This window comes from Myxocyprinus asiaticus, chromosome 5 (assembly GCF_019703515.2).
Source record: "Myxocyprinus asiaticus isolate MX2 ecotype Aquarium Trade chromosome 5, UBuf_Myxa_2, whole genome shotgun sequence".
Lineage (NCBI taxonomy): Eukaryota > Metazoa > Chordata > Actinopteri > Cypriniformes > Catostomidae > Myxocyprinus > Myxocyprinus asiaticus.
In genome coordinates, this window is record NC_059348.1 from 8,191,294 (window position 1) to 8,219,173 (window position 27,880).

General features: G+C 39.3%; 2 protein-coding genes across 2 annotated transcripts in view; both read right to left on the reverse strand.

Moving 5' to 3' along the window:
• The window catches only part of LOC127440755 (gastrula zinc finger protein XlCGF57.1-like), a 139,892-nt gene extending 114,147 nt beyond the window's left edge, over window positions 1-25,745 (reverse strand). The window contains exon 1 of the mRNA XM_051697597.1: window positions 25,662-25,745. The gene's annotated coding sequence lies outside the window, so the exon portion shown is untranslated. The remainder of the gene's footprint in view (window positions 1-25,661) is intronic.
• The window catches only part of LOC127440559 (uncharacterized), a 60,170-nt gene extending 34,393 nt beyond the window's left edge, over window positions 1-25,777 (reverse strand). The window contains 7 exon segments of the mRNA XM_051697232.1: window positions 5,689-6,891; window positions 7,543-7,814; window positions 7,903-8,067; window positions 10,493-10,584; window positions 14,695-16,060; window positions 16,323-16,572; window positions 25,662-25,777. Of these exon segments, the coding sequence (XP_051553192.1) occupies window positions 5,689-6,891; window positions 7,543-7,814; window positions 7,903-8,067; window positions 10,493-10,584; window positions 14,695-16,060; window positions 16,323-16,407 (3,183 nt within the window). The 5' untranslated portion in view covers window positions 16,408-16,572; window positions 25,662-25,777.
• Window positions 25,778-27,880: the final 2,103 nt, after the last annotated feature.

Here is a 27,880-nt window from a genome sequence, read left to right on the forward strand (position 1 = left end):
TCTCTCTGCTTTATATATCTAGCCAAAAGTTTTCCTGCTTTGTCCCCCGACTCAAAGTATGACTGTCTTGCCCTGAATAACCAAAACTCCACTTTCTGTGACAAAAATAGTATTATATCTATATTTCAATCGGGTCACTTCTCTGAGGCCATCAGATGACATACGGCGCTTCAGCTCTGCCTCTGCACTTTTAATATTTCCTTCCAACACCACAAGTGCTTGTGCTTTGGAGTTTTTGGTGAATGAGGCATACTATATGATCCAACCCCTAAGAACTGCCTTAAGTGCCTCCCAAGCCATGCCTACAGAGGATACTAAGGACCAGTTGGTCTCCATATAAACATTGATTTCAGTCTTTAACATTTGTTGGAAATCGGGATTTTGCAAAATTTCTTTTTCTCCGCATGTGGCACCACCTCTAAACTCACCAGGGCGTGATCTGAGACTAAGATGTTTCCAATTGAGCAATCCACAACAGATGAAATGAGGGACTTGGATATAAAAAAAATCTATTCTAGAATAAATCTTAGGGACTGATGAAAAAAATGTATAGTCTCTACCAGATGGGTTCAAAAGTCTCCAAATATCCATAAGACCAAGATTTTTACACATCCTGTGAAGCATCAATGTTGATCTAGGGGGCTTACTTTTGCTTCACTATGATCAAGGACTGAATCCATCAAAAGATTAAAGTCTCCTCCCAATATTATATCATGAGGGGTGCCAGCGGTTTGCAGCATCCCTTCAAGATCTATAAAAAAGCCCTGATCATCAGCGTTAGGTGCGTAAATATTAGCCAAAATCAACCTTTGCCCTTGAATTTCAGCTAAAACAATAATGACTCTCCCTAATTTATCTTTAGTCTGTTTGAGACATTTGAATTATAGATGTTTATTAATCAATATAATGACTCCCCTATTCTTACTTGAGCCAGCACTAAAAAAACATGTCCACTCCATATCTTCCCAATTTTTTCAGCTTCCTGCGGGGAGAGATGTGTTTCTTGAAGAAACACTATATCATATTTCTTACGTTTAAGAAAAGTAATAACCTTCCTTCTTTTTATGGGGTGCCCCAACCCATTTACATTCCATGTGGATAGAGACAATCCACTCATATTAACATTTGACATTTTGATATAGTAGAAAAAATAAATTGTGTCAAAAACAAAATTATAGAGACCACATTCCCCATTAGTGAAACAATCAAACCTGGAACTTCCCCCCAAACAAAACAAACAGAAAAAAGAAAAAAAAACGTGCGTATTAACCCCGCGCACAAAAGCGCCAACCGGCGACAATCCCTCTATACTCAAAAGGTCCATGAACGCCCACTAGCCCCCATGACATCTTTGCCATCGGATTGCTCAATTTTGCCTCACAAATTTGTAAAATAAACCCCAGCCAACAGGAAGAATGAACACAAAGAATGTGTAGATTCATTCACAGAACTGTCTCAAAGGTGTGATCTTCCACAAAACAAATTCCAGCTGATATAAAACCATTCAGATTCCTCAGACAGACAAACGAATGTTCAGTGAGCCAGCTGTTATGAGTTCAGCGGATGACGTAATCATTCCGATGTCTCGTAAAAATACTCAACAAAACAAACTCCAGCCAGCAGGAGGAATAAACATGAAAAATGAACAGATTAATCCACAGCTGTTCCAAAGGAGTGTTATTCAATAGAACAAGCTCCAGTCGGTAGGCGGAACCAATACAAAAAGAAACAAAACCGGCATCCCGGTTCCCCGGATGGTCGAGTCAATTCACTCGGAGGCCGCATAAAAGTATATACCATGACTTACACAATCCATCAAATTTATAAAAGACATCCTTTGTGTGAGCATGTAGATATTTTGCGGTCATTCGAAGTGTCCACTCCCAAACTGGCCGGGAACTTCAATTCAAAAGTAATCTTTCGTCAATGCAAAAGTTTCTTTAAGGAAAAGTGTTATTCACAAAACAGGCTCCAGCTGCTTGGCAGAGCCAACGCAAAAAGAAAAAAGAAACCAAAATGACGCCCAGCTTCCTCAAAAGCCAGAGTAAGTACAGTGAGTCGACCCACTCATATGAAAAACACCCAATGGTTTACTCACCCACTGATTCAATAAAAGACATTGCCTGATTGGGACACGTAAATACTTTGCGACCGTCCTTCGTTTCTATTCTCAGTTTGGCCGGAAACATCAGAGCAAAAGTGATCTTTCGCTGATGTAAGAGTTTCTTACATTCCTTGAACCGATCGCATTTCTCTCTAGTCGAACTCGCAAAGTCCGGGAACAAGAAAATATTATGGTTCTTCCAAGAAAGCTTCCCTTTGCTCCTCGCCTGGCGCAACACAAGATCTTTATCGGATGATCTCAGAAATCTGGCCAGAATCGATCGGGGCCTGTCTCCCTCAGCAAATCTGTAAGCTGGGACTCTGTGAGCTCGCTCGATTTCCAGCTTGTGGCCTGTTATGTCGAGCAGACTCGGGAAAAGCTCGTCTAGGAATTTCACCATATTTCTGCCCTCCTCATGCTCAGGAATTCCAACAATTTGAACGTTATTCCTGTGGCTTCTATTCTCAAGATCTTCAAATCTTTTCAAGGAGATGTTTCAAATCAACTTTGGTTGTGGGCGGATTAGGGGTTAATTCCCTCTCCAAAGATTCCAGACAATCGATTCGTCTCTCAACATCAGACACTCTCTAAATCAGAGAATTTTATTTCCATCGGCATAATCGATCGACGTATTACAGTGAGATCCTCCAAGTCAGCAAGAACCTTCGTCAACATCACCGACATGTTGGACAACTGACGCTGGATCACCTCTCCTGCCGTGCAATCCAAGTCGAGTCCCCGGTCTGTAGGCCTGTCAGGGCTTTCATCCTGAACACATAAGTGTCTTTTAATGTCTCCAGAGCCCAAGAATTTTGACTTCTTTGCCATGTTTTGCCTCAAAGAGCAAATGTGTAACTGGGTTTATCAAATTTCACCAGACTATAACATGCAAATAATAAAAAATTTAGCAAAGTGTGCAGAGCTCATAGCTCACACGTCTGTTTCTTGCGTGGCGTCATGTGACCACCCCACTTATAGTATTTTTAATCTGTCAAAAGGCCTCCTACAGTGTGTAAGCAACCAGATTGAGCCTTACTACCGCGGTGAGAACCGCCATGTGAAAACGTTAAATTCTCACACGTGAGAATCTGAAACTGAAAGTTCTTTGTAACATGTGGATTGATAGTTCAGGGTCTGTGCGCTCACATCAACTGATACTGTCTTTTCCTATTAATCGCGGGTTCGAGACCAGTTTTACTTTTCTTATTGTCTGTTTGGATACATGTAGAAAGTAAACTACATCCAGCAGATTCACGAAAAGTCATTTTGCTCTGTGGCTGCTGCTGACACTGTGTCCTGTAAGATCACTGTTTGTCATTTGTTCATATTATACTGTATATATTTTTACATGGTATTTAACTTATATTTGTTGCCACGATTGTGTTATAAAGGTGAAATCATTGGCGATACAGTCGCAAAGGGCAGCAGCTTTCATTATTACATGATAATGTTTATTATTCAACTTAATTACATTATACAGTAGCCTTCAATAGCGTGAGTGTAGTTCACAATAGTGTGGATCATTGCCTCTACGTAATTCTATGGTGTTACAGTTTAACTGGGGCTGAGTTCTGAATAAACTTACTACATAATGTTGGTATCCTTGTACAGATGAAAATAAGTGGTATAATTAACTTGAACGGCAGAATGACGCAAAACAAAACAAAAAACTTACCGAGGTAGGAGATTCGATCTGGTTCAAAAACAATATGATCAGCTCAGCTTCACACAGTGCTATCAATTTGAGATATTAAGTTGTGATATCAGTAGAGAGCATCTTTATGTTCAAATCAGGTTTCTTTATTCGGTGTGAAATGGTGCACATTATCAGTCAACGTTAATGCCATGTAAACTTGCATCATGCTCACAATATGATAGTCTTGTCAGATTATGAATGGTTGTTACTTTAGGAGTAAGAGCTCAGGAGGCGTTCAGCTCTGGCCTGTTGAAATTCTATGGTTATAGCGCCCCTTAGCGGTTTAGAGCTGCTAATGACTCATTCTTGCGGTGATCTAGGTGGTAGAGAGCCTATTCTGAAAGGACACCCACTGTATGTCCCATACATATATATTCTGAATGTAAAAATATTTCAACACAAAACTGGACTGCTGTCATTCAGCTTTAAAACAAACTGTTGATCTTATCTTTTAATAGTCATATCCAAGTGCTCTCGATAGATGAAGTCTTGATGAAATATTTTAATCTTTTGATAGAAAAGATCTCTCAGACCCCACTACATTAGCTGTCTCTTGGCTCCCAATGTCCTCATCCCTGTCCAGTTTTGAAGAGACTATTTTGACTTTCTCTTTTTTTTTTTTTTTTTTTTTTACAAAGTATTATTGCTACCATCATGGCAGGTTATAAAAAACTATTCAAGAAAAGATACATAATTTCCTTGCCATATACAGTAACTACTGACACCATGTAAGCTACTGTAAATGTTATTATCCGGTATTTTATTGGGAAGGAAATGTAGAGACCGGACCTCTTGGAACTTTGAGTACCCCTGTGTTATATACTTCTCTTATATTTCCTAAGAAATACACAGGAGACGAGAGTGTTCATTGACCAGGTACTTGTCATTTATTCCAAAATAGCACTAACTATCAATCTACGGAGTTTCCGTACATATAATGTTACACAGGAGGGGCGTAAGGGAACACAGAAAGATCAATTTTCGTTTCGTAAATACACAACATATCCCTTCCCCCCACTTTCAAAGTAGTAAAGAAAATAAAGCATTGATTCAACAACAAAAAACATATTACTTCAACAGTAACATTTTCTTTTTAAGCTTCATATGTATATGCAAACTTGCATTACTCAGAAAATAACAATAATAATTTTTATTTTTTTTAACCAAGCTAGGAAAAGAGGGAAGACTATTCTGCCCCAATGTTGAGGGTTAGTCACTTGACTAAAGTGTCAGTCTATTTGGAGGTCGTCGTTCTCTCTTAGGATATGGCCGAACTGTAGGCACATTCACAGTTACAGTCTCTTTCACAGGGGACTGGTTTGGCAAAGGCACAGGCTGACCTGCGCTTAAATATAGCCTTTCTCATGACTTTGCAAACTCTCAGTCAGTTCATTCTCCATGGATGGTGTTGATGAATGCTCAGAGAAATGATGGTAGTGCGGCACAATTTCCAGGTAAGGATCTGCCGTCACTTGTTCTCCCAAGTTGTCACATGAATTTGTAGCTAGTAACTGATCTACATGCCTTCTCCAGATGAGATGGTCATCAGCGAGCTCGACAGTGTAAGACACTGGACCGGTCTGTACTTTTAGATGTCGTTCCACCTGCATATGTTGTTGAGCTTGAACAGTTTTTGTTTTGTTTTCAGGGGCCTCAACAAGTCCAGACGAGTGTGAAGTTGTCTCTTTAACAGTGGTGGGAGACACCTTAGTGGTGGCATGAGGTGTGTTTCTGTAGGCGGTAGTAGAAAAGTGTTGAGGCGTTGGTTAAGTGATCCTTTACCCTGTGTCGACTTTAGAGCTTGCTTCATTGTCTGGACAAATTGCTCAGCAAGACAATTAGTGGACAGGTGATAATCTGCTGATCAAATGTGTTGGATTCCGTTTGCCTTCATGAAAGCCTCAAACTCCTCGGAGACCAGCTGGGGTCCATTGTCGCTGACAAGTTGCTGAGGCAGGCCAAAATGACCAAAAATTGAATGAAGGGCTTCCACAGTTTTCATGGATGAAATGCCTTTCATTACCTCAACCTCTGGCCATTTGCTGTGGGTATCAAGAAGAACTAAGAACATGTGGTCTTCCAACGGCCCTGCAAAATCTATATGGACTCTCACCCAAGTCTCCTCAGGCCATTGCCATGGGTGTAGTGGGGCTGGTTGAGGGGTATTTCTCTGCTTTTGACATGCACAGCACGATTTGGCTTTTTCCTCAATCTCCGAATCTACACCTGGCCACCAAAGGTAGCTACAGGCGATTTCCTTCATCCGAACCACACCACAATGTCCAGAATGAAGTTCCTCCAGTACTTGTTTTCTCAGTGGTGGTGGAATAATGACCCTTGAGCCGCACAATAGACATCCAGATTCTACTGTTAGCTCATTTCTTCTGATCACATAAGGCCTTAGAAGCGGTGACATTTCTCCCACTTCCCCTCTAAGGACAAGGTCCAAAACCTTGGACATCACCAGGTCAGTACGTGTATGGTTTTTCACCTGAGCTGCAGTTATGGGGGAATTGTCTACCTCCTTGAAGTAAAAAATGTCCACTTTTGCTGGTTCTGGGTGTGCAGTGGGCAACGGAAGTTGAGAGAGCCCGTCAGCATTTGCATGATGTTCCGATCTTCTGTATTTGATATCATACTGATGCGTAGACAGAAGTAGGGCCCAACGTTGCATTCTCGTGGCTGCAAGTGAAAGAATACCTGAGTGTGTGCCAAAGATGGAGGTGAGAGGTCTGTGGTCTGTTAAAAGTGTAAATCGCCTTCCAAACACGAATTGATGAAATTTCTTCACCCCGAACACAATAGCAAGTGCCTTACGCTCAATTTGAGCATAATTACATTCTGCCTTGCTCAAGGTTCGTGATGCGAAAGTGACGGGTCTTTCTTCACCTGATGGCATGATGCGTGACACCACCGCACCCACACCATAGGGTAACGCATCACATGCCAGCTGTACTGGCAGACCTGGGTTGAAATGGGTAATGGCTTCAGACTGGGCTAAGGCTGTTTTCACCTCGTTGAAAAACTCCTCACATTGTTTGGTCCACTCCCACTTTTGGATTTGTTCAGTAGTTTGTGCAGTGGCTTCAGCCTATTTGCTAGATTTGGCACAAACTTTGCATAATAAGTCAAGAGCCCCAAAAAGGACCGAAGCTGACTCACATTTTGTGGAGATGGAGCTTCAACTATTGCCTTCACTTTTGAGGTTGCTTTATGAAGTTCAGAACTATCAATCAAGTGACCCAAGTACTCTACCGAAGGGCAGAAAAACTCACACATGTCCTTCCTAACTTTCAGTCCAAAGCTCTGCAGTCTCTGCAAAGTGGCTTCCGGGTTACTCAAATGCTCTTGCTCATCTTTTCCAGTAATTAGCAAATCGTCGAGGTAACAATGTACCCCGGTCAGCCCACTAAGAATTTGATCCGTCACTCTTTGGAACAGTCCTGGGGCTGAGGTAATCCCAAAAGGAAGTCTCTGATACTGATACATTCCCATATGGGTTACAATAGTAAGGAGTTCTTGAGAGCTTGAGTCAACGTGCATCTGTAAGTATGCTTGGCACAAGTCTATTGTACTGAACCTTTGACCCCCAGCCAGACCAGAAAAGAGATCCTCAATATGAGGCAGGGGATATTGCTCTGTGGTCAGAACCAGGTTAACAGTCACCTTAAAATCTCTGCAGAGTCGAAGGGACCCGTCTTTTTTTTATGACTGGCACAATTGGTGTGGCCCATTCACTCACGTGTACTGGTCGCAGTCTCTCTAATTCAGCTTCAGCCTTGGGTTTGATTGCGTACGCTACAGGTCTAGCTTTCAAACACTTTGGTTTACTGCCTGGTTTCACCATCAGTTTCACCGTGATGTCCTTCATACTCCCGAGTTCATCACCGAACACATCAGAGTACTTGTTTAGGATCCCTTGGAGTTTCGTGTTTTCGCTGACCAGATGGACCTCTTGCCAATTAAGCTTAATCTTTTCCAGCCAAGTCCTCCCAAACAAAGATGGGTGGTTGCCTTCAGTAATGTACAATGGTAATTTCCTCCTCTGCATATTTAGTTCAACTGTCACCTCAATTATCCCCCTTAACAGGAACTGTCTCACCTGTATAGGTCTTCAATGTAATTTTGGATGGCTGGGGTGTGAGAGGCGGTAGCGTTTCTTTGTATGTTGTCTCTGACACCAGAGATACCGCAGCTCCTGTGTCCACCTGCATTCGCACTGGTTTCCCTTCTAAAAGAAGAGTCACCCAATAGCCCCATTCATCTGCTGAAACAGATAAAACACATAAGGCATCCTCTTCCTCAGATCCAGAATCACTCTGTGTGTGCTGGGCATTTTCCATTTGGTTCACATGCTTTTGTTTAAATTTCTGGTAATTTTTCTTTTTAGGTCCAGTATTTTTGCTTGGTTGTGTCTTTTTGTTTTTGCAGGCACGTTCAATGTGACCTTTCTTGCCACAATTTCTGCAGTTCATGTCCTTACACCAACAATCCCCAGGTTGGTGACCCGCTTTTCCACAGCGATAACATGGCTTATCTGAGGTTGATTTGTTCTTTGAATCAGAATACACCTTGTGTACTTGGGTGGATGCACTTAGTTGTTGTGCTTCCTTGGTGGCCATTTCCATTGACGTACTGGTCTCGATGGCCTTCTGTAATGTTAAGTTACTTTAAGTTAGCAGTCGCTTTTGTACAGCTTCACTACGGAGGCCACAGACAAGCCTGTCATGTATGGTGTCACTCAGTGATGGCCAAACTCACAATGTTCGGACAATCGTTTCAACACAGCCACAAATTGTGAAATTGATTCACCATCTTGCTGATTTCTTTTATGGAACCGGAATCTCTAGTGGTCCTTAGTAAACCCACTATTTCCTGATATGATTTGTCACCTGGTTTCTCTGACTGTGTTAAACTCCGCAACAAATTAAATGTTTTCACACACATGACACTTAAAAATGTCGGCACAAACATTTGTGCTTCGTTTGCCAGCACAAAGTAGTCAAAATGTTCGGTGTAAGCACTCCTCTGTTCTATTGATTCATCAAACGGTCCAATACAACCAATGCAGACATTTTTCTTTTTACTCACTCCCCTCTTTGTTTCCGTTCGTCAGCTCTTATGATTTCTCCCTGCACTCAATCCACGTTGCGTCGTCGACTTGTTTTCCTGTCTTTCACTCTATTTCCTTGCAGAGAAGACTGCTCTTTTCGTTTGGACTGTCACTGTTGTGTACGGAGCTGCCGTGCATTCACACACGCTCTCTCTCTCATGGGGATAGCGTGGCCGGGCGGAGGACTCGTGCCGCGAACATCTATAGTCTTACAATACTGACCATTTTAAAAAACATCAAAGGCTAACATGAGAACGAAAGGTCCTCGTCGCCAATTTTGTTATATACTTCTCTTATATTTCCTAAGAAATACACGGGAGACGAGAGTGTTCATTGACCAGGTGCTTGTTGTTTATTCAAAAACAGCAGTAACTATCAATCTACGGGGTTTCCGTAAATATAACGTAACATAGGAGGGGCATAAGGGAACACAGAAAGATCAATTCTCGTTTCGTAAATACACAATACCCTGCCTAATGCCATCATAATTACAAAATGCACAGAGTCAAATCATAATACATTAACAGTTGGGAGTGCTAGTACTCAGTCATAGAGTACTTTTCCAATACCTTTTTCCAAACAGTTTTGCAAGCTATGAAAGGCCAATTTGCTCACTTTAGAGTACTAAAAGAGCATGAACATTTTATTAAAAAAATCTTTTAAAAACCGATTAAAGCTAATCGGTGTGCACTTCTATTAATGAGTGCATTTACATGCACGTTCTTACACTCATTATGCTAAATAAGCCAACAACACATGTGGTCATGTAAATGCAATAAATGGTGTTCCTTTATCAGTGTAATGTCATAAAAGGCATAAGAATAAACCAGTCGACATAGGTAGATTTTTGCCCAATAGCCCGATTTAGCATTTCGCCTTATCCAGTGCACGCACGTGTTATACGCACGCCGCTTCACAGTTTCACATCAAAAGCAGAGAATAACGCGATCATTTAAAATGTGATGTAAACACAGTTTTATTGCTTTGTCAAGTTTTTTTAATAAGCTGATGTTTGGGAGTAATCAGCATATTGGTGTGCATGTTTATGGGCTCAATTATGTCAAGCCAATTATATCGGCGTGTGATTTAATTCTACTTAAACAAATAGTGGCAGACACGGACAAGACCATGGAGAGCTTAAATGAAACCCTTGTTGTAGAGTGAAAACTTATTACTGTTATACATGGCCTATTTAAATGCAGAAAAGAGGTGTTGAAGATCACAATGGTCCAGTTTTATGAAGGCTGAAATGGCTGCTTTTACTATTCGTCACCAACTACTGTACACCTGGAACACATACTACTGCAGCGTGGAAATACGTCACATAGGGCATTCTGTCAACATTTATTTCCATTAAAAACCATTAGCTTTAATTGCATTTTTTCTTACAGGAAACATCAGCTCATCCTCCTCAACCAAGCACATCAATTTTCAAGACATATTTCGGTGAGTATCTGAATTTTCTCTGTTTCCATTCAGGATTTTTTATGCCTAATAAATCAACACAGGCAATTAATTACACTGCTGTGTGTCTAAAACAATAGGATATGCTGACATCCAACCCACTGTTGAAACTTACAAGGTACTCCTTTGATGAGGTCATCAGCATTTTCTCCCAGGAAAAAGATTAGGGCCTTCAGGACACTCTCTTCAAAGATGAACATATTCAGTCTGTGATAAAGCAATCATGATTCGTTTTCATATTCCAAATCTGTCTGGTTATACATACACAAGACCTACCACATCTTAAGCCCATCAGCAAAGTACGCATGCACTGAACGCACGCAGCTCAATTTTCCTAACCGTGCATCTTTAAACGCACAGAACACGCATGCGCCTGGAATTATTTGCACGAATGAGTTGGTCCACAATGTGGCAACACTCACATTTGAGCCATTGCAGATCAAGAACATGTGTATGAGGAGGTCAGAGGATACCTGCATTTGTTTAACTCGAGTCTGAAGGAATTTAAAGACATCTTTAAGGGTCTAAACTTCTGAAGAGAAAGAGTCTGATGTCTTATAGCAGTTGTAGCATGCATGCGCCAACCCCCTGCTTCTGTGTGCACAGTCAGATAGAGTATAATTTGAAAGGCTTGCATTTGACTGTACACAGATGCTTAGCGTTCACATCAAAACTGAAATATACTTTGGGCTTTATGCCAAATGGAAAAATTCATGTTATTATTAATGTCACCATGAAATCCCTATAACTGGCATACTGTGATGTTTGTCAGAGCAAAACAGACATTCAACAGGAAAAAAATGTATGGCAGGATTTGATTTTATCCAGTTGTTACTGTTAAGCATATTGTGGCTAAAATTCCAGGCTTGTGTAGTTCATAGTAATGTAACACACAGAATTATCTGATTCAAGAATCACATTATGTCAGCAGACTTCTCATGAGTAGCTCCTCCTTTGGTATGGATAACTCTGACCAGCGAACTCAAGTACATGCACTATATTGCCAAAAGTATTCGCTCACCCATCCAAATAATTGAATTCAGATGTTCCAATCACTTCCATGGCCACAGGTGTATAAAATGAAGCACCTAGGCATGCAGACTGCTTCTACAAACATTTGTGAAAGAATGGGCCGCTCTCAGGAGCTCAGTGAATTCCAGCGTGGTACTGTGATAGGATGCCACCTGTGCAACAAGTCCGGTCGTGAAATTTCCTCGCTACTAAATATTCCACAGTCAACTGTCAGTGGTATTATAACAAAGTGGAAGCGATTGGGAATGACAGCAACTCAGCCACGAAGTGGTAGGCCATGTAAAATGACAGAGCGGGGTCAGCAGATGCTGAGGCGCATAGTGCGCAGAGGTCGCTAACGTTCTGCAGAGTCAATCGCTACAGACCTCCAAAGTTCATGTGGCCTTCAGATTAGCTCAAGAACAGTGCATAGAGAGCTTCATGGAATGGGTTTCCATGGCTGAGCAGCTGCATCCAAGCCATACATCACCAAGTGCAATGGAAAGCATCGGATGCAGTGGTGTAAAGCACTCTGCCACTGGACTCTAGAGCAGTGGAGATGCGTTCTCTGGAGTGACGAATCACGCTTCTCCATCTGGCAATCTGATGGATGAGTCTGGGTTTGTCGGTTGCCAGGAGAACGGTACTTGTCTCACTGCATTGTGCCAACTGTGAAGTTTGGTGGAGGGGGGATTATGGTGGGGGGTTGTTTTTCAGGAGCTGGGCTTGGCCCCTTAGTTCCAGTGAAAGGAACTTTGAATGCTTCAGCATACCAAGAGATTTTGGACAATTCCATGCTCCCAACTTTGTGGGAACAGTTTGGGGATGGCCCCTTCCTGTTCCAACATGACTGCACACCAGTGCACAAAGCAAGGTCCATAAAGACATGGATGAGCGAGTTTGGTGTGGAAGAACTTGACTGGCCTGCACAGAGACCTGACCTCAACCCGATAGAGCACCTTTGGGATGAATTAGAGCGAAGACTGCGAGCCAGGCCTTCTCGTCCAACATCAGTGTCTGACCTCACAAATGCGCTTCTGGAAGAATGGTCAAAAATTCCCATAAACACACTCCTAAACCTTGTGGAAAGCCTTCCCAGAAGAGTTGAAGCTGTTATAGCTGCAAAGGGTGGGCCGACGTCATATTAAACCCTATGGATTAAGAATGGGATGTCACTTAAGTTCATATGCGTCTAAAGGCAGATGAGCGAATACTTTTGGCAATATAGTGTATATAACTGAGCCATGATCAACTCTTCCTAGGGAAAAGCCATAAGAGGGAGCAATCCCCTATAATGACTAAGAATTTGTCAACAGTCTCATTTGTTTGTTTGTTTTTTGCACATGTATGAAACCAATGTAACCAGTACCTTACTTCAACCACTTCTTTTTTGTTAATACCTCTTCCTGCCTGTACAGCTCAGGCCATCTCACCTTGAAATCCTTTGTGGGGCTCCTGGTAGAGTGTGTTACAGCTGAAATATATTAAATCTGTAGTTTATTGTCTAATGAGAAAAATAGCAACTCAGCAGACAACAGTATCCATTTATCTAAGTAAAGCTTGACTATAGCTAAATAAAAATATAATACCATGTTCAACATAAGAATTTCATATTATCTATTAATAATTATAGTATCTTTCATTAAAATGACTTACTGTGGGTTGCTAGCAGAGGAGGGTAGAGTAGTCAAAAACTGTACTCAAATACAATTACTTTAAAAAAATAATACTCAAGTAAAAGTAGTAATGTTTATAATTACTTGAGTAACAGTAAAAAAAAGTATCCAATTAAAAGAATACTGAAGTAGCGAGTAAATAGTTACTTACACATGTAACAATGGAATTTTTATAATATTCCATTACATAATACACATTTAACATGTATTACATACTAATAATAATAATTTAATAATAATTATCATTATTGGAAATTCTTTCATCATTCACCCTCATGTTGTTCCAAACCTGTATGACTTCCTTTCTTCAATGCAACAGCAGAGAATAACGTGAACTATCACTTTAAGGACACTTGTCAGATTTCAACGTATCTGTCAATTAGAAGTTTAGAAACCAGTTTCTAGTAATTACAGTGAAAAATGTTAACAATACTCTACAGGACCAATCATATCTAATGCGGAATAAATGAAGCAGGATCATGCTTTATTAATGCCTACTGTTGTTATTTCACAGCGTTTTAAAGTCCTGAATGGATTCTTAGTTGAGTTTTCAGTGGTAAAAGAATTTAGATTATTAGTTCTGTACAGTACGGAAAACTGCACCTTATCGCTGTATTTGGAAGCGTTAGGCTTATTTAAGTTTGTTCTCTGTTGTCCATGAGAAAAACGCGCCACAGCTGTCAAATGCAAAGTCACGCACGGACACGATAGGCAAAATAAAAGGCATTTTCACACAGATGTTTACATGGAATTATACAGTAGACACTGATATATTTCAGCACTGATATAAAAATGTATACTTAGAAACTGAGGTCATATGAGCCAGTAAATACAGAATCACCCTGCAAATGACCATCACCACAACAAAGATATGCTCATGTTATCACAAATGCCAAAACTCACCTTAAGGAGTTCATTAAGTTGGAGCTGCAATTCTAATCTTGAAATATCCACTTGTCTCAGTGTAAAATGAAGGCATTGCGTGACAAAAGTGTTTGTTTACGACTTACAAAGGACGTGAAGTACTTTATATTTGTCATTTGTGTTTGTTATGTAGGAGGTCCTGTCTCCATCACTTGATCATTGACACAGAATCACTGTTGTATTTGTTTGTGGTGTGTACATCAGTGTAATGTCTCCACCGGACACATCGCAAAGGTTTTGCCCTACTCCAACCAGTGTTTAAAATTCACACGGAGTAGAATGAAATGTCAGTATCTGTGAAAATTGGTAGCTCATGATAACTTGGCAACTTGGTTACTTTGGTAACATCATGAATAAGAAAATTAACATGGTAAACATTTTCAATTAATCAAACTATTTATTTTGACAGCATTAGTTACAACACAAAAAGTGATGTACCTGGAATTAACTTTGTTCATTTTGACAACTTTGGACAATGCTTTTTTAGATGATTGTGTAGATTACTTAAATGGCTGAAACTCTTCCCACATGAAGTACAGTGGTACGGCTTCTCTTCAGTATGCACTCTCTCATGTGATTTCAGGATTGATGATGTAATGAAACTCTTTCCACAAAAAGAACACAGGTGAGGTTTCTCATTTGTGACTTGTCATGTGTAGCTTTAGTAGTGATACTCTTGAAAATGTTTTGCCACACTGATCAGTTAAATGGCTTAAATCCAGAGTGAGAGCGCAGATGAAGTGTTAGATGGCTTGTTTGTGTGAAACTCTTTCCACACTGAGAGCAGGTGAAAGGCTTCTCTCCAGTGTGAATTCTCATGTGACGGTGAAGATTTCTTTTATGTGCAAAACTCTTTCCACACTGAAGGCAGGTGAAAGGCTTCTCTCCGGTGTGAATTCTCATGTGACGGTGAAGATTTTGTTTATTTGCAAAACTCTTTTCACACTGAAGGCAGGTGAAAGGCTTCTCTCCAGTGTGACATTTTAAGTGAGTGTTAAAGTTTCCTTTCTCTATGAAACTCTTTCCACACTGAGAGCAGGTGAAAGGCTTTTCTCCAGTGTGAATTCTCATGTGACAGTGAAGATTTCTTTTATGTACAAAACTCTTTCCACACTGAAGGCAGGTGAAAGGCCTCTCTCCAGTGTGAATTATCATGTGATGGTGAAGATTTCTTTTTTGTACAAAACTCTTTCCACACTGAGAGCAGGTGAAAGGCTTCTCTCCGGTGTGAATTCTCATGTGATGCTGAAGATCTCCTTTATGTGCAAAACTCTTTCCACACTGAAGGCAGGAGAAAGGCTTCTCTCCGGTGTGAATTCTCATGTGACGGTGAACATTTCTTTTATGTGCAAAACACTTTCCACACTGAAGGCATGTGAAGGGCTTCTCTCCAGTGTGAAGTTTTAAGTGAGTGTTAAAGTTTCTTTTCTCTACGAAACTCTTGCCACACTGAGAGCAGGTGAAAGGCTTCTCTCCAGTGTGAATTCTCATGTGATACTGAAGATTTCTTATATTTGCAAAACTCTTTCCACACTGAAGGCAGGTGAAAGGCTTCTCTCCAGTGTGAATTCTCATGTGACGGTCAATATTTCTTTTATGTGCAAAACTCTTTCCACACTGAAGGCAGGCGAAAGGCTTCTCTCCGGTGTGAATTCTCATGTGATGGTGAAGATTTATTTTATGTGCAAAACTTTTTCCACACTGAAGGCAGGTGAAAGGCTTCTCTCCAGTGTGAATTCTCATGTGACGGTGAACATTTCTTTTATGCACAAAACTCTTTCCACACTGAAGGCAGGTGAAAGGCTTCTCTCCAGTGTGAAGCTTTAAGTGGGCGTTAAGGTTTCTTTTTTGTGTGAATCTCTTTCCAAAGTGAGAGTAGGTCAAAGAATTTTTGGCTCTTGTTCTTCGAGTTCTTTTGTGAGAGAAATTATTTTCAGGCTTTGAGCCACTGAAAGATTCTTCAACAGTGACAGAATTATAAAATGCATGATCATGAATTTTCTCCTCCACATCCCTCAGTTCTTGACTCTCCTCTTTCACTTCTTGACTCTCCTCTTTTACTTCTATCAATTCTAAAATGAACCAAGTAAATTAGAAGAAAATCAAATAAACAATTTAATGGAAGGTAGTAAGCAGCCAAGTATCTATTTTATGTGATGTTTAACATGCTGAAGGTTCTGTAATATTCATGGAGATACTGGTATTATTTGTTTAATTATAATTTTACTACTTCTATGATTTTCTAACAGCCTCCAGATCTAGTGAACTGTATGAAGCTTTGTTACCTTAACGTTCCTCAACAGACATTATGAAGAATCAAGAATGGACACCAACCTCTTTGTTCCTCAGTATCTTCATTTTTCATTTTGCATGGTTCTGTAATACTGATGTCTTCACTCTCCTCTTTAACTAAATTCATTTTTGCAATAGTATGCCAGTAGAGTTCAATGGTAACACTTTGAGTTTTTTTTTCTTCTTCACTTGTAGGATGATGAAAATAATCACCACGTTTTGTTGAATTGCTGAGGAGGTGGTTTCACTGCAGGGGTGAATCACAATTGCTGTGTGATTTAGAGGAGCAGATCTGCCAAAAAAAAAAAGATTCCTTAATTTATAGAGTATCCCCTTGTTGTTGGAAATGCCATTAATGTTGATGATCTGTAACAGAAGCATAAATCCAGACAGGCCCGGTTCTACGGGGGTGCACCCTCAAAAGAACGTTGGAGCTAAGGTTGCCACCTGTCCCATAAAATACGGGATCGTCCCGTATTTAAAGATGAAATGATGCATTTCGAATCAATATGGGAAGTGATTTGGCCCTTATTTAAGCCTGGTCAGATGGCGTCATGGTGAAATCATTCCAGATCGCAAATTCAACATTGACATAAGTTGCAAATTTTGCCAATTGTGAGTAAGCGTAAAGAACCACCTGAAAAGTCCACATATTGTGCTAAAACTGTGTTCAGTAAGATATATATATATATATATATATATTTTACATATATACACACTGGCGGCCAAAAGTTTGGAATAATGTACAGATTTTGCTCTTATGGAAAGAAATTGTTACTTTTATTCATCAAAGTAGCATTTAACTGATCACAATGTATAGTCAGGACATTATTAACATGAAAAATTACTATTATAATTTGATTTTTTTTTTCAGAACTTCTTAAACTACTTCAAAGTGTTATCATCAAAAAAATCCTCCACGTGAAGCAATGACAGCTTTGAAGATCCTTGACATTCTAGCTGTCAGTTTGTCTAGATACTCAGGTGACATTTCACCTCATGCTTCCTGTAGCACTTGCCATAGATGTGACTGTCTTGTCGGGCACTTCTCACACACCTTACAGTCTAGATGATCCCACAAAATCTCAGTGGGGTTAAGATCCATAACACGCTTTTCCAATTAGCTGTTGTCCAATGTCTGTTTCTCTGCCCACTCTAACCTTTTCTTTTTCTTTGCAATTCTTTCCATAAGGCCTGCACCCCTGAGTCTTCTCTTTACTGTTGTACATGAAACTGGTTTTGAGCATGTAGAATTCAATGAAGCTGTCAGCTGGGGACATGTGAGGCGACGATTTCTCAAACTAGATACTCTGATGTACTTATCCTCTTGTTTAGTTATATATCTGGGCCTTCCACATCTTCTGTCCTTGTTAGAGCCAGTTGTCCTTTGTCTTTGAAGAGAGTAGTGTACACCTTTGTATGAAATCATTCCTCATTCCTGCCTTCATTCCTCAAAACAATGATTGACTGACGAGTTTCTAGAGAAAGCTGTTTTTTTTTTTTTGTTGGAGTGATGACAGCTAGAAATGGGGCCTGTCTAGATTTGATCAAAAATGACTTTTTTCAAATAGTGATGGTGCTGTTTTTTACATCAGTAATGCCCTGACTGTACTTTTGATCAGCTGAATGACACTTTGATGAATTAAAGTACCAATTTTCTTCCGAAACATCAAAATCTATACATTAGTCCAAACCATTGGCCGCCAGTGTGTATATTTATATACATATATATATATATATATATATATATATATATATATATATATATATATATATATATATATATATACACACACTTTGACAGCACATATATATATATATATATATATATATATATATATATATATATATATATATATATATATATATATATATATATATATATATATATATATATATATACAGGTGCTGGTCATATAATTAGAATATCATCAAAAAGTTGATTTATTTCACTAATTCCATTCAAAAAGTGAAACTTGTATATTATATTCATTCATTACACACAGACTGATATATTTCAAATGTTTATTTCTTTTAATTTTGATGATTATAACTGACAACTAAGGAAAATCCCAAATTCAGTATCTCAGAAAATTTTAATATTACTTAAGACCAATACAAAGAAAGGATTTTTAGAAATCTTGGCCAACTGAAAAGTATGAACATGAAAAGTATGAGCATGTACAGCACTCAATACTTAGTTGGGGCTCCTTTTGCCTGAGTTACTGCAGCAATGCGGCGTGGCATGGAGTCGATCAGTCTGTGGCACTGCTCAGGTGTTATGAGAGCCCAGGTTGCTCTGATAGTGGCCTTCAGCTCTTCTGCTTTGTTGGGTCTGGCATTTCGCATCTTCCTCTTCACAATACCCCATAGATTTTCTATGGGGTTAAGGTCAGGCGAGTTTGCTGGCCAATTAAGAACAGGGATACCATGGTCCTTAAACCAGATACTGGTTGCTTTGGCACTGTGTGCAGGTGCCAAGTCCTGTTAGAAAATGAAATCTTCATCTCCATAAAGTTGGTCAGCAGCAGGAAGCATGAAGTGCTCTAAAACTTCCTGGTATACAGCTGCGTTGACCTTGGACCTCAGAAAACACAGTGGACCAACACCAGCAGATGACATGGCACCCCAAACCATCACTGACTGTGGAAACTTTACACTGGACCTCAAGCAACGTGGATTGTGTGCCTCTCCTCTCTTCCTCCAGACTCTGGGACCCTGATTTCCAAAGGAAATGCAAAATTTACTTTCATCAGAGAACATAACTTTGGACCACTCAGCAGCAGTCCAGTCCTTTTCGTCTTTAGCCCAGGCGAGACGCTTCAGACGCTGTCTGTTGTTCAAGAGTGGCTTGACACAAGGAATGCGACAGCTGAAACCCATGTCTTGCATACGTCTGTGCGTAGTGGTTCTCCCCCACATTTTTGAATGTGTTTTGTTTCACAATCCTCTCCAGGGTGCGGTTATCCCTATTGCTTGTACACTTTTTTCTACCACATCTTTTCCTTCCCTTCGCCTCTCTATTAATGTGCTTGGACACAGAGCTCTGTGAACAGCCAGCCTCTTTTGCAATGACATTTTGTGTCTTGCCCTCCTTGTGCAACATGTCAATTGTCGTCATTTGGACAACTGTCAAGTCAGCAGTCTTCCCCATGATTGTGTAGCGTACAGAACTAGACTGAGAGACCATTTAAAGGCCTTTGCAGGTGTTTTGAGTTAATTAGCTGATTAGAGTGTGGCACCAGGTGTCTTCAATATTGAACCTTTTCACAATATTCTAATTTTCTGAGATACTGAATTTGGGATTTTCCTTAGTTGTCAGTTATAATCATCAAAATTAAAAGAAATAAACATTTGAAATATATCAGTCTGTGTGTAATGAATGAATATAATATACAAGTTTCACTTTTTTAATGGAATTAGTGAAATAAATCAACTTTTTGATGATATTCTAATTATATGACCAGCACCTGTGTGTATATATATATATATGTATTAGTGCTGTCAAAGTTAACGTGTTAATGCAAAATTCGTTTAGCGGCACTAATTTTTTTACCGTTAATGCGTAATATGACTCTTTGAATAAACCGTAGTTCATGAGAAGCAAGTCAATTCATGCAAATGCTGCTAATGTCAAATGCATTGAACGTAGGGAAAACAGATGGTGGGACACATTATGCTGAGACCTGTGGCAAGAACTTTATCTATGTAGCACAGCAGTAGAACATGCCCGCAGAGCACAGAAAGCATTGTTGTGTGTAAAAATCCCAGGAGATCAGCAGTTACAGAAATACTCAGACCAGCCCATCTGGCACCAACAATCATCCATGCGATTATCAAATCAGCCAGTCTTGTGTTCAGATATGGGTCAGGAGCTTCAGTTAATGTTCACATCAACAATCAGTGTGGGGAAAAATATGATCTCAGTGATTTGGATCATGGCATGATTGTTGGTGCCAGATGGGCTGGTTTGAGTATTTCTGTAACTGCTGATCTCCTGAGATTTTCACACACACAACAGTCTCTAGAATTTACTCCAAATGGTGGCAAAAACAAAAAACATCCAGTGAGCGGCAGTTCCGTGGGCGGAAATGCCTTATTGATGAGAGAGGTCAACAGAGAATGGCCAGACTGGTTCAAACTGACAAAGTCTACGGTAACTCAGATAACCACTCTGTACAATTGTGGTGAGAAGATTAGCTATTCTAGACCTTGTGGATCTTGTCCTCTGTCTGCCTGCATCCACAGCAGACTGTGAAAGCAGCTTTAATATAATGAAACAAGATAAAAGTGAATGGCAGTCAAACTTAAAGTCTGATACCTTATCAGACCTTATGATGGTGCAGCTCTCTTCACCAGAAATCAGGGAGTATGACCCCTCCAATGCTGTTACATTGTGGCACCAAGAGACTATTCGGTGCAGGAGGCCAAATTTAATGGCTAGCCAAGATAAAACCAGTGAACTTACTGTCCTTGAATAATCCGAAAAATAACTTAAGAGTACTTCATTTTATATATATTATATAAACGGTAAAATAATACACTTCTTTAAAAGAAGAGTTCACATTTAAACTTTATTTACTTATTAACTGTATTGTTCATTTGTCTTGAATGTCTGCCATTTTTAAAATGCAATCAATAAATTTGCTGGTAAGAAATCTGATTGGCTGGTACATTTTTTCATCCACCAGCCACCTTGGCTGGTAGGCTAAAAAGTTAATTTTGGACCCTGTCTGGGTTCAACTCAATCAGCTCCCTAGTTCAGTAGTCAAGGCACTGATCAGGCAGTCAGCCATTTCTAGGACTGTCTCAATCACAAAACCATTACAGTGCACTGAAACGTTTGTTCCTTAAAAATTCCCACAACGCACTGTAAAAACCAGGGAGCAAACCGTTCGCAATTGAACAACTGAATGTGTTAGGGATGCATTTCTTAGGGATATGCGGACTGTAAGTGCAGCCATACAACAGGAAATCTGCTAAATACACAATAAATAAATAGGTTTAAAATAAGAGATGCTCCAATGTAGGGCACAAAATGATTCGCTTCAATTTAATCGGAGTGCTTGGAGTGCACAACATAGTTCATGACATCCAACAGTTTTTTCTTCTTCAACAGTTTACTAAAGCAATCCAGACACTGTCAGACACCCCACCATAAAGAATCAGCAACAGATCCCATAAAAATACTGTCCTTTAATCTGTCCACAACACCTCACAGATAAAACCGTGTACTGTTCATAATAACGAGAACTGCTTAAAGCAGTCCAATAATGACTCAAATTTAAATTTATTGTTAAATGCTTTGTACTCAAGCAATGCTTTAAATGATAATGATTTAAAATGCAATAGTAACTACACGCAAACGTACCGTGCGCTGTCAGAACCACTGATATATATATATATATATATATATATATAGAACTGGATTGCTGATGCAATGTTAAACTGCCAGCAGGAGCTGAAGCCACCGGAAGTGTTCGAGTGGCCATCTTGGTGTGCCCAAAGTGTGTCAATGACTGAGAGGTGAAAACACCCTTTTCACCATCCCCGACCTGCGGATACGACAGTTGCATTTCGTCCTCTAGTGACAATCATGTTTCATGTTTAATTTGCTCGTTATGGATAATATTCGTGATCGCGATGTAGGAGCATTCACCTGCCCCAGTGCTCAGCCTATCAATGCAGCACAACAAAAATAGCCACGAGTGTGTGTGTAAACACAGCAGCGCCATTCGATAAAGCGCTGGCGCTGCACGTGCATTTTATATATTTACTTATTAAACACAGCCTTTTGTGATTCACAGAGCTATCGCACGTCTTCAAGTGGCTTTGAATAAAAAGCACGAGTCATATGAACTAGGGTGACCATATTCTGGTTTTCCAAAAAGACCCTGACCCTGTGTAGAGCTAATTTGTGCTTCTAAATCATTTGTACCTTTATTAGCAACTGACACATAAGTGTCATACATTCTGCTTCCCATGGATCTTGACCTAGATGAAAGCATGGGAATTTTTTGTGCACATCTTCTGTAAATTTGCACTTTCGCTTGGGCATTGTTTCCACTCAGCTGTCATTTGATGCTACTGTCAAGCAACTGTTCGATGCCGAACACAACAGCGCTTCACGCATTCACAGAGAGATTGACAGGTAGGAATTTAGCTAATAGATGCTGCAAGCCTCTAATAATCGACCAATTGGTGTGCGAGAAGGCGGGAATTACAAAGAGGGGTTAAAGCAATGAAAATATGTGCACACACACAATGAAGAATTAGACCAGATGCACATCATAATGCAACTAAAGCCGAATCCCGGACATTTTCGCAAATTTAGAAATCCCAGCCGGACACTTTTTTTAAGGTCCGAAAAAGAGGACATGTCCAGGAAAAAGAGGACGTATGGTCACCCTATATGAACTACTTCAGTTGTGTTTTTATGGTTCTTTTATGTCATTTTTGGAGCTTGACAGTAACGAACATGACTAACACAGAGTAGCGGATTTGGATCAGGCTCGTCGGACCAATACCTGATCCATCTAAAAATGTCAGTATCTGAGCCGATACCGATCCAGGTGCATAATAGAATCTGGAAATTTGTATGAATGCACCCAGCCATAAAAAGCACCACCGCTAAAAACATTTAACTCACTAGTTGGTTGTTGGACGACTAGTGGAACATCCTGTCCCATTGTAGGATGAGTATCTTAAGTCTACAACCTAAATTCCAAAAAGTTGGGACAGTATGAAAAATGCAAATAAAAACAAAAAGGAGTGATCTGTAAATTATATTCACCCTTTGCTATATTGAAAGCACCACAGCTACACATTATATGATGATTTACCTTGTGAATTTCATTTTATTTTTTAATGTACAGTAATTTCAAATTAGATGATTGCAACACACTCCAAAAAATGTTGGTACAGTTGAGTGTTTTCCACTGTGAAACATCACTATTTGTTCTAACACCACATATTAAGCATTTGGCCACTAAAGACACAAGTTTGTTACATTTAGAAAGTGAAATTTTCCCTCATTCATCCATTATGTAGGTCTTCAGTGGCACAATTTTATGGGGTTTTCGTTGCTGTATGGTGTGCTTCATAATGCGCCAAACTTTCTCAATTGGAGACAGGTTAGGACTGCAGGCAGGCCAGTCTAGAAGCACCCAATCTCTCTGCTTACACAGCCATGCACTTGTAATCTGGCCAGTATGTGGTTTGAATTTGTCCTGCTGGAAAATGTAGGGACATCCCTGCAAAAGATGGTGCTGGATGGCAGTATATGCTGCTCCAAAATGTTTACAAATCTGTCTGCAATAATGGTGCCCTCACAGATGTGCGAGCTGCCCATGCCATGGGCACTGACACACCCCTGGCCCATACAGATACTGGCTTTTGGACCTGACACTAATAACAGCTTGGATGGTCCTTTTCCTCTTTGGCCCAGAGAACATGACAGCTGTGTTTTTCCAAAACGTTTTGAAATTTTGACTCGTCAGACCAAAAAACACAGTTCCATTGTTCTACATTCCATCTAAAATAAGACCGAGATCAGGGAAGTCGGCAGTACTTCTGGACAGTGTTGATGTATAGCTTCTGCTTTGCATAGTAAAGTCTTAACTTCAATCTGTGGATGCGGCGGTGAATGGTGTTGACTAACAAATGTTTACTAAAGTTATCCCAAACCCATGTTCATGATAGCCATTACAGATGAATGATGTTATTTAAGACAGTGACATCTGAGGGATCAGAGATCACGTGCATTCAGAAGTGGTTTTCGTCTTTCCCTTTACGCACCGATATTTGGCCAGATTTCTTGAATCTTTTAAGTACTTTTTGTGTACTGAAGAGGGTGAAATGCTCAAAATCCTTCCAATTTGTCTTTGGGGAACATTGTTCTCAAAGTGTTGGATTATTTGCTTAAGCATCTCTTGGCAAATTGACAAGTCTTGAACAATCCTTGCTCTTGAAGGACTAGGCTGTTTTTGGAGGCACCTTAAACAGTATACAGTACTATGACACAATTGCCTCACCTGTTTAACATCTCCTGTTTCACATCGCCTTGTTATTTCAACTCGTCAAATTGTTATTAGTCTTAAATTGCCCCTGTCTCAAATTTTTTGGAGTGTGTTGCAATCATCTGATTTGAAATTACTGTATATTTTCAAAAAAAAAAAAAAAAAAAAACTATGAAATTCACATGGTAAAACATCATATAATGTGTAGTTGCAAAACACTCCTTTTTGTTTTTATTCAAATTTTTTATACTTTATAATCCCAGCATCCCTACTGACTAATGCATAATTTATTTCAAGTTCACCAGTTCTTTTTTCGCTTCAGTGTCTGTGCAGATGAAGGTTGAAATGGTACATATAAATTGTGGATATAGTGATTAATCTCATGTATAAACAGGATGCAGTGTGAATGTGGTAATTAACCAGTTTTATAGTGCTTCATTTTGTTGGTGTTCAGCACGTTCAACTCCAGCTGCTCAAGCGGGGAAACACACAACATCATACTGGATATAAATCCATATCTAACATCTTCTAACCAGATGTTTCTCTAGATATGTATTCTTCTGTTTATATCTAACACTGTTAATATCTTGCAGGGTTATTTTTATTTCATCATATTTCTGTCAAGAGTGTGCTTTCATAAAATAGTTTGGAAACATCTTCATGATGTTCATTGATGAGATTAATACTGATTATACAGTATAGATTGTATTTTTATTTATTTTTGTGGTGGAGGGGATGGTGCCTTTTTTCTTGGTTTGGGCCACTGTCCCTCAATTTGACTGTGCACGTCCCTGAATACAACAAGAATTAAGACCATTATTCTGGTTACGCCTTTATTCCAAAAAGAAGTTTAAGTGCTCCATAGAGTGCAGTTTCAAATACTTCAGTGCACAATATTTGCTCTTGTATTCCACTGTATTTCGCTAATTCTGCACATGTAATTTATTTTAATTATCATTGATGTCCTCCTCTTTATGGTAAAATATTGTGTGCACACAATCAGACTCGAGCGTATCGTAAAACTTTCTGATAGACCTACTGGTCTTTATTATATTGATTTATGCTCATTTCTTTACAAGTTTGCAGCTCTTGTGAGCTTGACATCTCTTATCTCCAGAACAAAATCCTATATTGCCTAATCAAATTAATTCATGAGAATAAAAGTCTACAACAGGCCAGTCATACACAAAAAGAAAGAAAAGAAAAGAAAGAAAAGAAAATGTCCCTACACATTTAAGGCTGTTTCAAACAATCCTGCACCAAACAAACATTTCCAATCCCCAGCAGTTACTCACAAGATCTGGAGAAACAAAGATTAAACAATAAAAAGTATCTATACAAGAATATTTAAATATCAACTTACATAAGTGATGAACAAAAGAATTTCCTCAATCAGGACTTTAGATGGATTGACAAAATCAACATGAACATACAACAACAATACTTGCGTCTTCACTCTTCTTCTGTCTCACATTTCTACACAACTCTGTGAAATACTCGCTGTTTATCACCCTCTGGAGGCAGGGATGAGTATTACACCCATGAAAAGTTAATCATTAACAGGCTTGAGACTCTTACAAGAGTTTGACACCTGTATTAACGTGTGTTCAACTTTACCTTTTCGTAGTGAAAAAGAAGGCATGGGCAGATGTCAAGTGTGTGTGAGATCTGCAAAAACATAATTGCCAAGAAGCCTCTTTTTTTATTTTTTTATTTTTTTTACTGCACTTTATATTGTAAGAGAGTGCAGTGAAACTCTTTCCACTAAAAGAACACATGTAAAGCTCAGGGGTGTTGCAAGGGTTGGAAGAGATAAGGGGCTTAGCCCCCAGAGGACAATTATCAGATCAGATGATGAAACACCTTTCTTTCTTTTCTTTCTTTTTTGTTGGTAAATGTGTTTGAGCAAATATCCTCTCAGAAAAAAATGGTATCTGACATTTGTATTAATGTTTTTGATGTTATTTTTTATTGCAATAACGAAAACTCAGATATTCAATATATTGTCCATTTATTTATTATTTTTGGATATGTTTACATTTTTGGGCAAGAATCCACTCCTCCCACTCTATTTGGTTGAATTACATTTTTATAATAAAATTTATTGGGCATTAATAACAAAAAATCAAAAAATGTCAACGAATACTGATGATACTGTATATAACCACTTATAATTGTTTCCCTCTGGCAGTTGTATTTTATTTTATTATTATTTTTGTTGTTGTTGCATTAAGCAACTGCTGTATGTATTCAGACTGTTCTTGGCATTAATAAAGAAAGAAATGAGTTGGCTAGCTTGCTGAGCTCAAGGAGGTCCATTATGTAAGTAATGTTACAGTAACTGATGTTATCAGACAGCTACTTAGCTGGTTTTATCAAACCTAGATACAATATTTCTAATATCTAGCACTTGGGGCATCTTGGCAGTGCTGGTGCTTGAACCCCCAACCTTCTGATCAGTAACCCAAAGCCTTAACTTCTGAGCCACCACTGCCCCCATTGCTTTATACATTTTTTACATATTTCATGTGAATAACATTAATTATTCTCCCCCAAATAATGTTAAAGTTTAAATTACAACTTAACCGTTGTGCAACCTTCGGGACATTTTTGTCTTTTTCATGTTTTTTTTTTTTTTTTAGTTAATGCTATTGGCATACATTTTGCCAAAGGTGTGTATTTTTGGGGGGAATTTTGATATTTCAACCTATAATACATCTACAATACACTGTGTACACAAAATAGTTACACTCAGGACTTTCAGGACAAAAATGTCCCCGTTGAAACCCATTAAAACTGCAATATTTGATCCCAGTGCCATTAAAATAAAAGTCAAATAAAAGTGATTGGCTGGCCTCATCGAACCATAAAGACATTACATCGTACCACGAGACTCTGAGAAGTGGTGGTACACATGAAAAACTGCCGGTACACTGTAGACAAAATTAAAGAAGTGCAGATACTTTGTACCGCTGCATACCGCCCCACTTCAAGCACTGCCTACTCAACATCTCTGATCTCCGATCATAAAGGCATTACATTGTCAAATGCTCAGAAGATGATGTGTCAGGAAACAAACATTGCAATGCTCCCATTAGCTTAGCAGCTGTTCATCTGGCACCAGAGATGTTTATTAGCCATCCAATTGATAAACTATGCTGCAATGCTATAGCATTTGTGCTATAGGTGAACGATTAACAAAAGAGAATGTAATTTCCATGTTTTATACACCTGTTTCTACAGGCTTTTGTTGCTTTAATATCATGTAATGTAGGAAAATGTACTCATTTATCAATATTTTTGAATAAAACATGTTTGTTTGACGTTAAACACCTGCGTCTCGGCGAAACCGGAGTTGAAAAAGTGGCATTCCATTGCACTTTTCCTTGTAGGAAGTTGGAAAATCAGACTTTGAGTTGAATGGAATGCAGCATTAGATGTCGAGGCTCGCAGATGTTTGTTTTTATATGGTACCGCATTGTACTCGTGCTACTACTAAACTTTAAAGTCCTGTTTTAGAATTTGCTCTGGAACATTTCTTTACGGACAAAACGGTCCCACACTGAAAAAAGTGAACAGTTG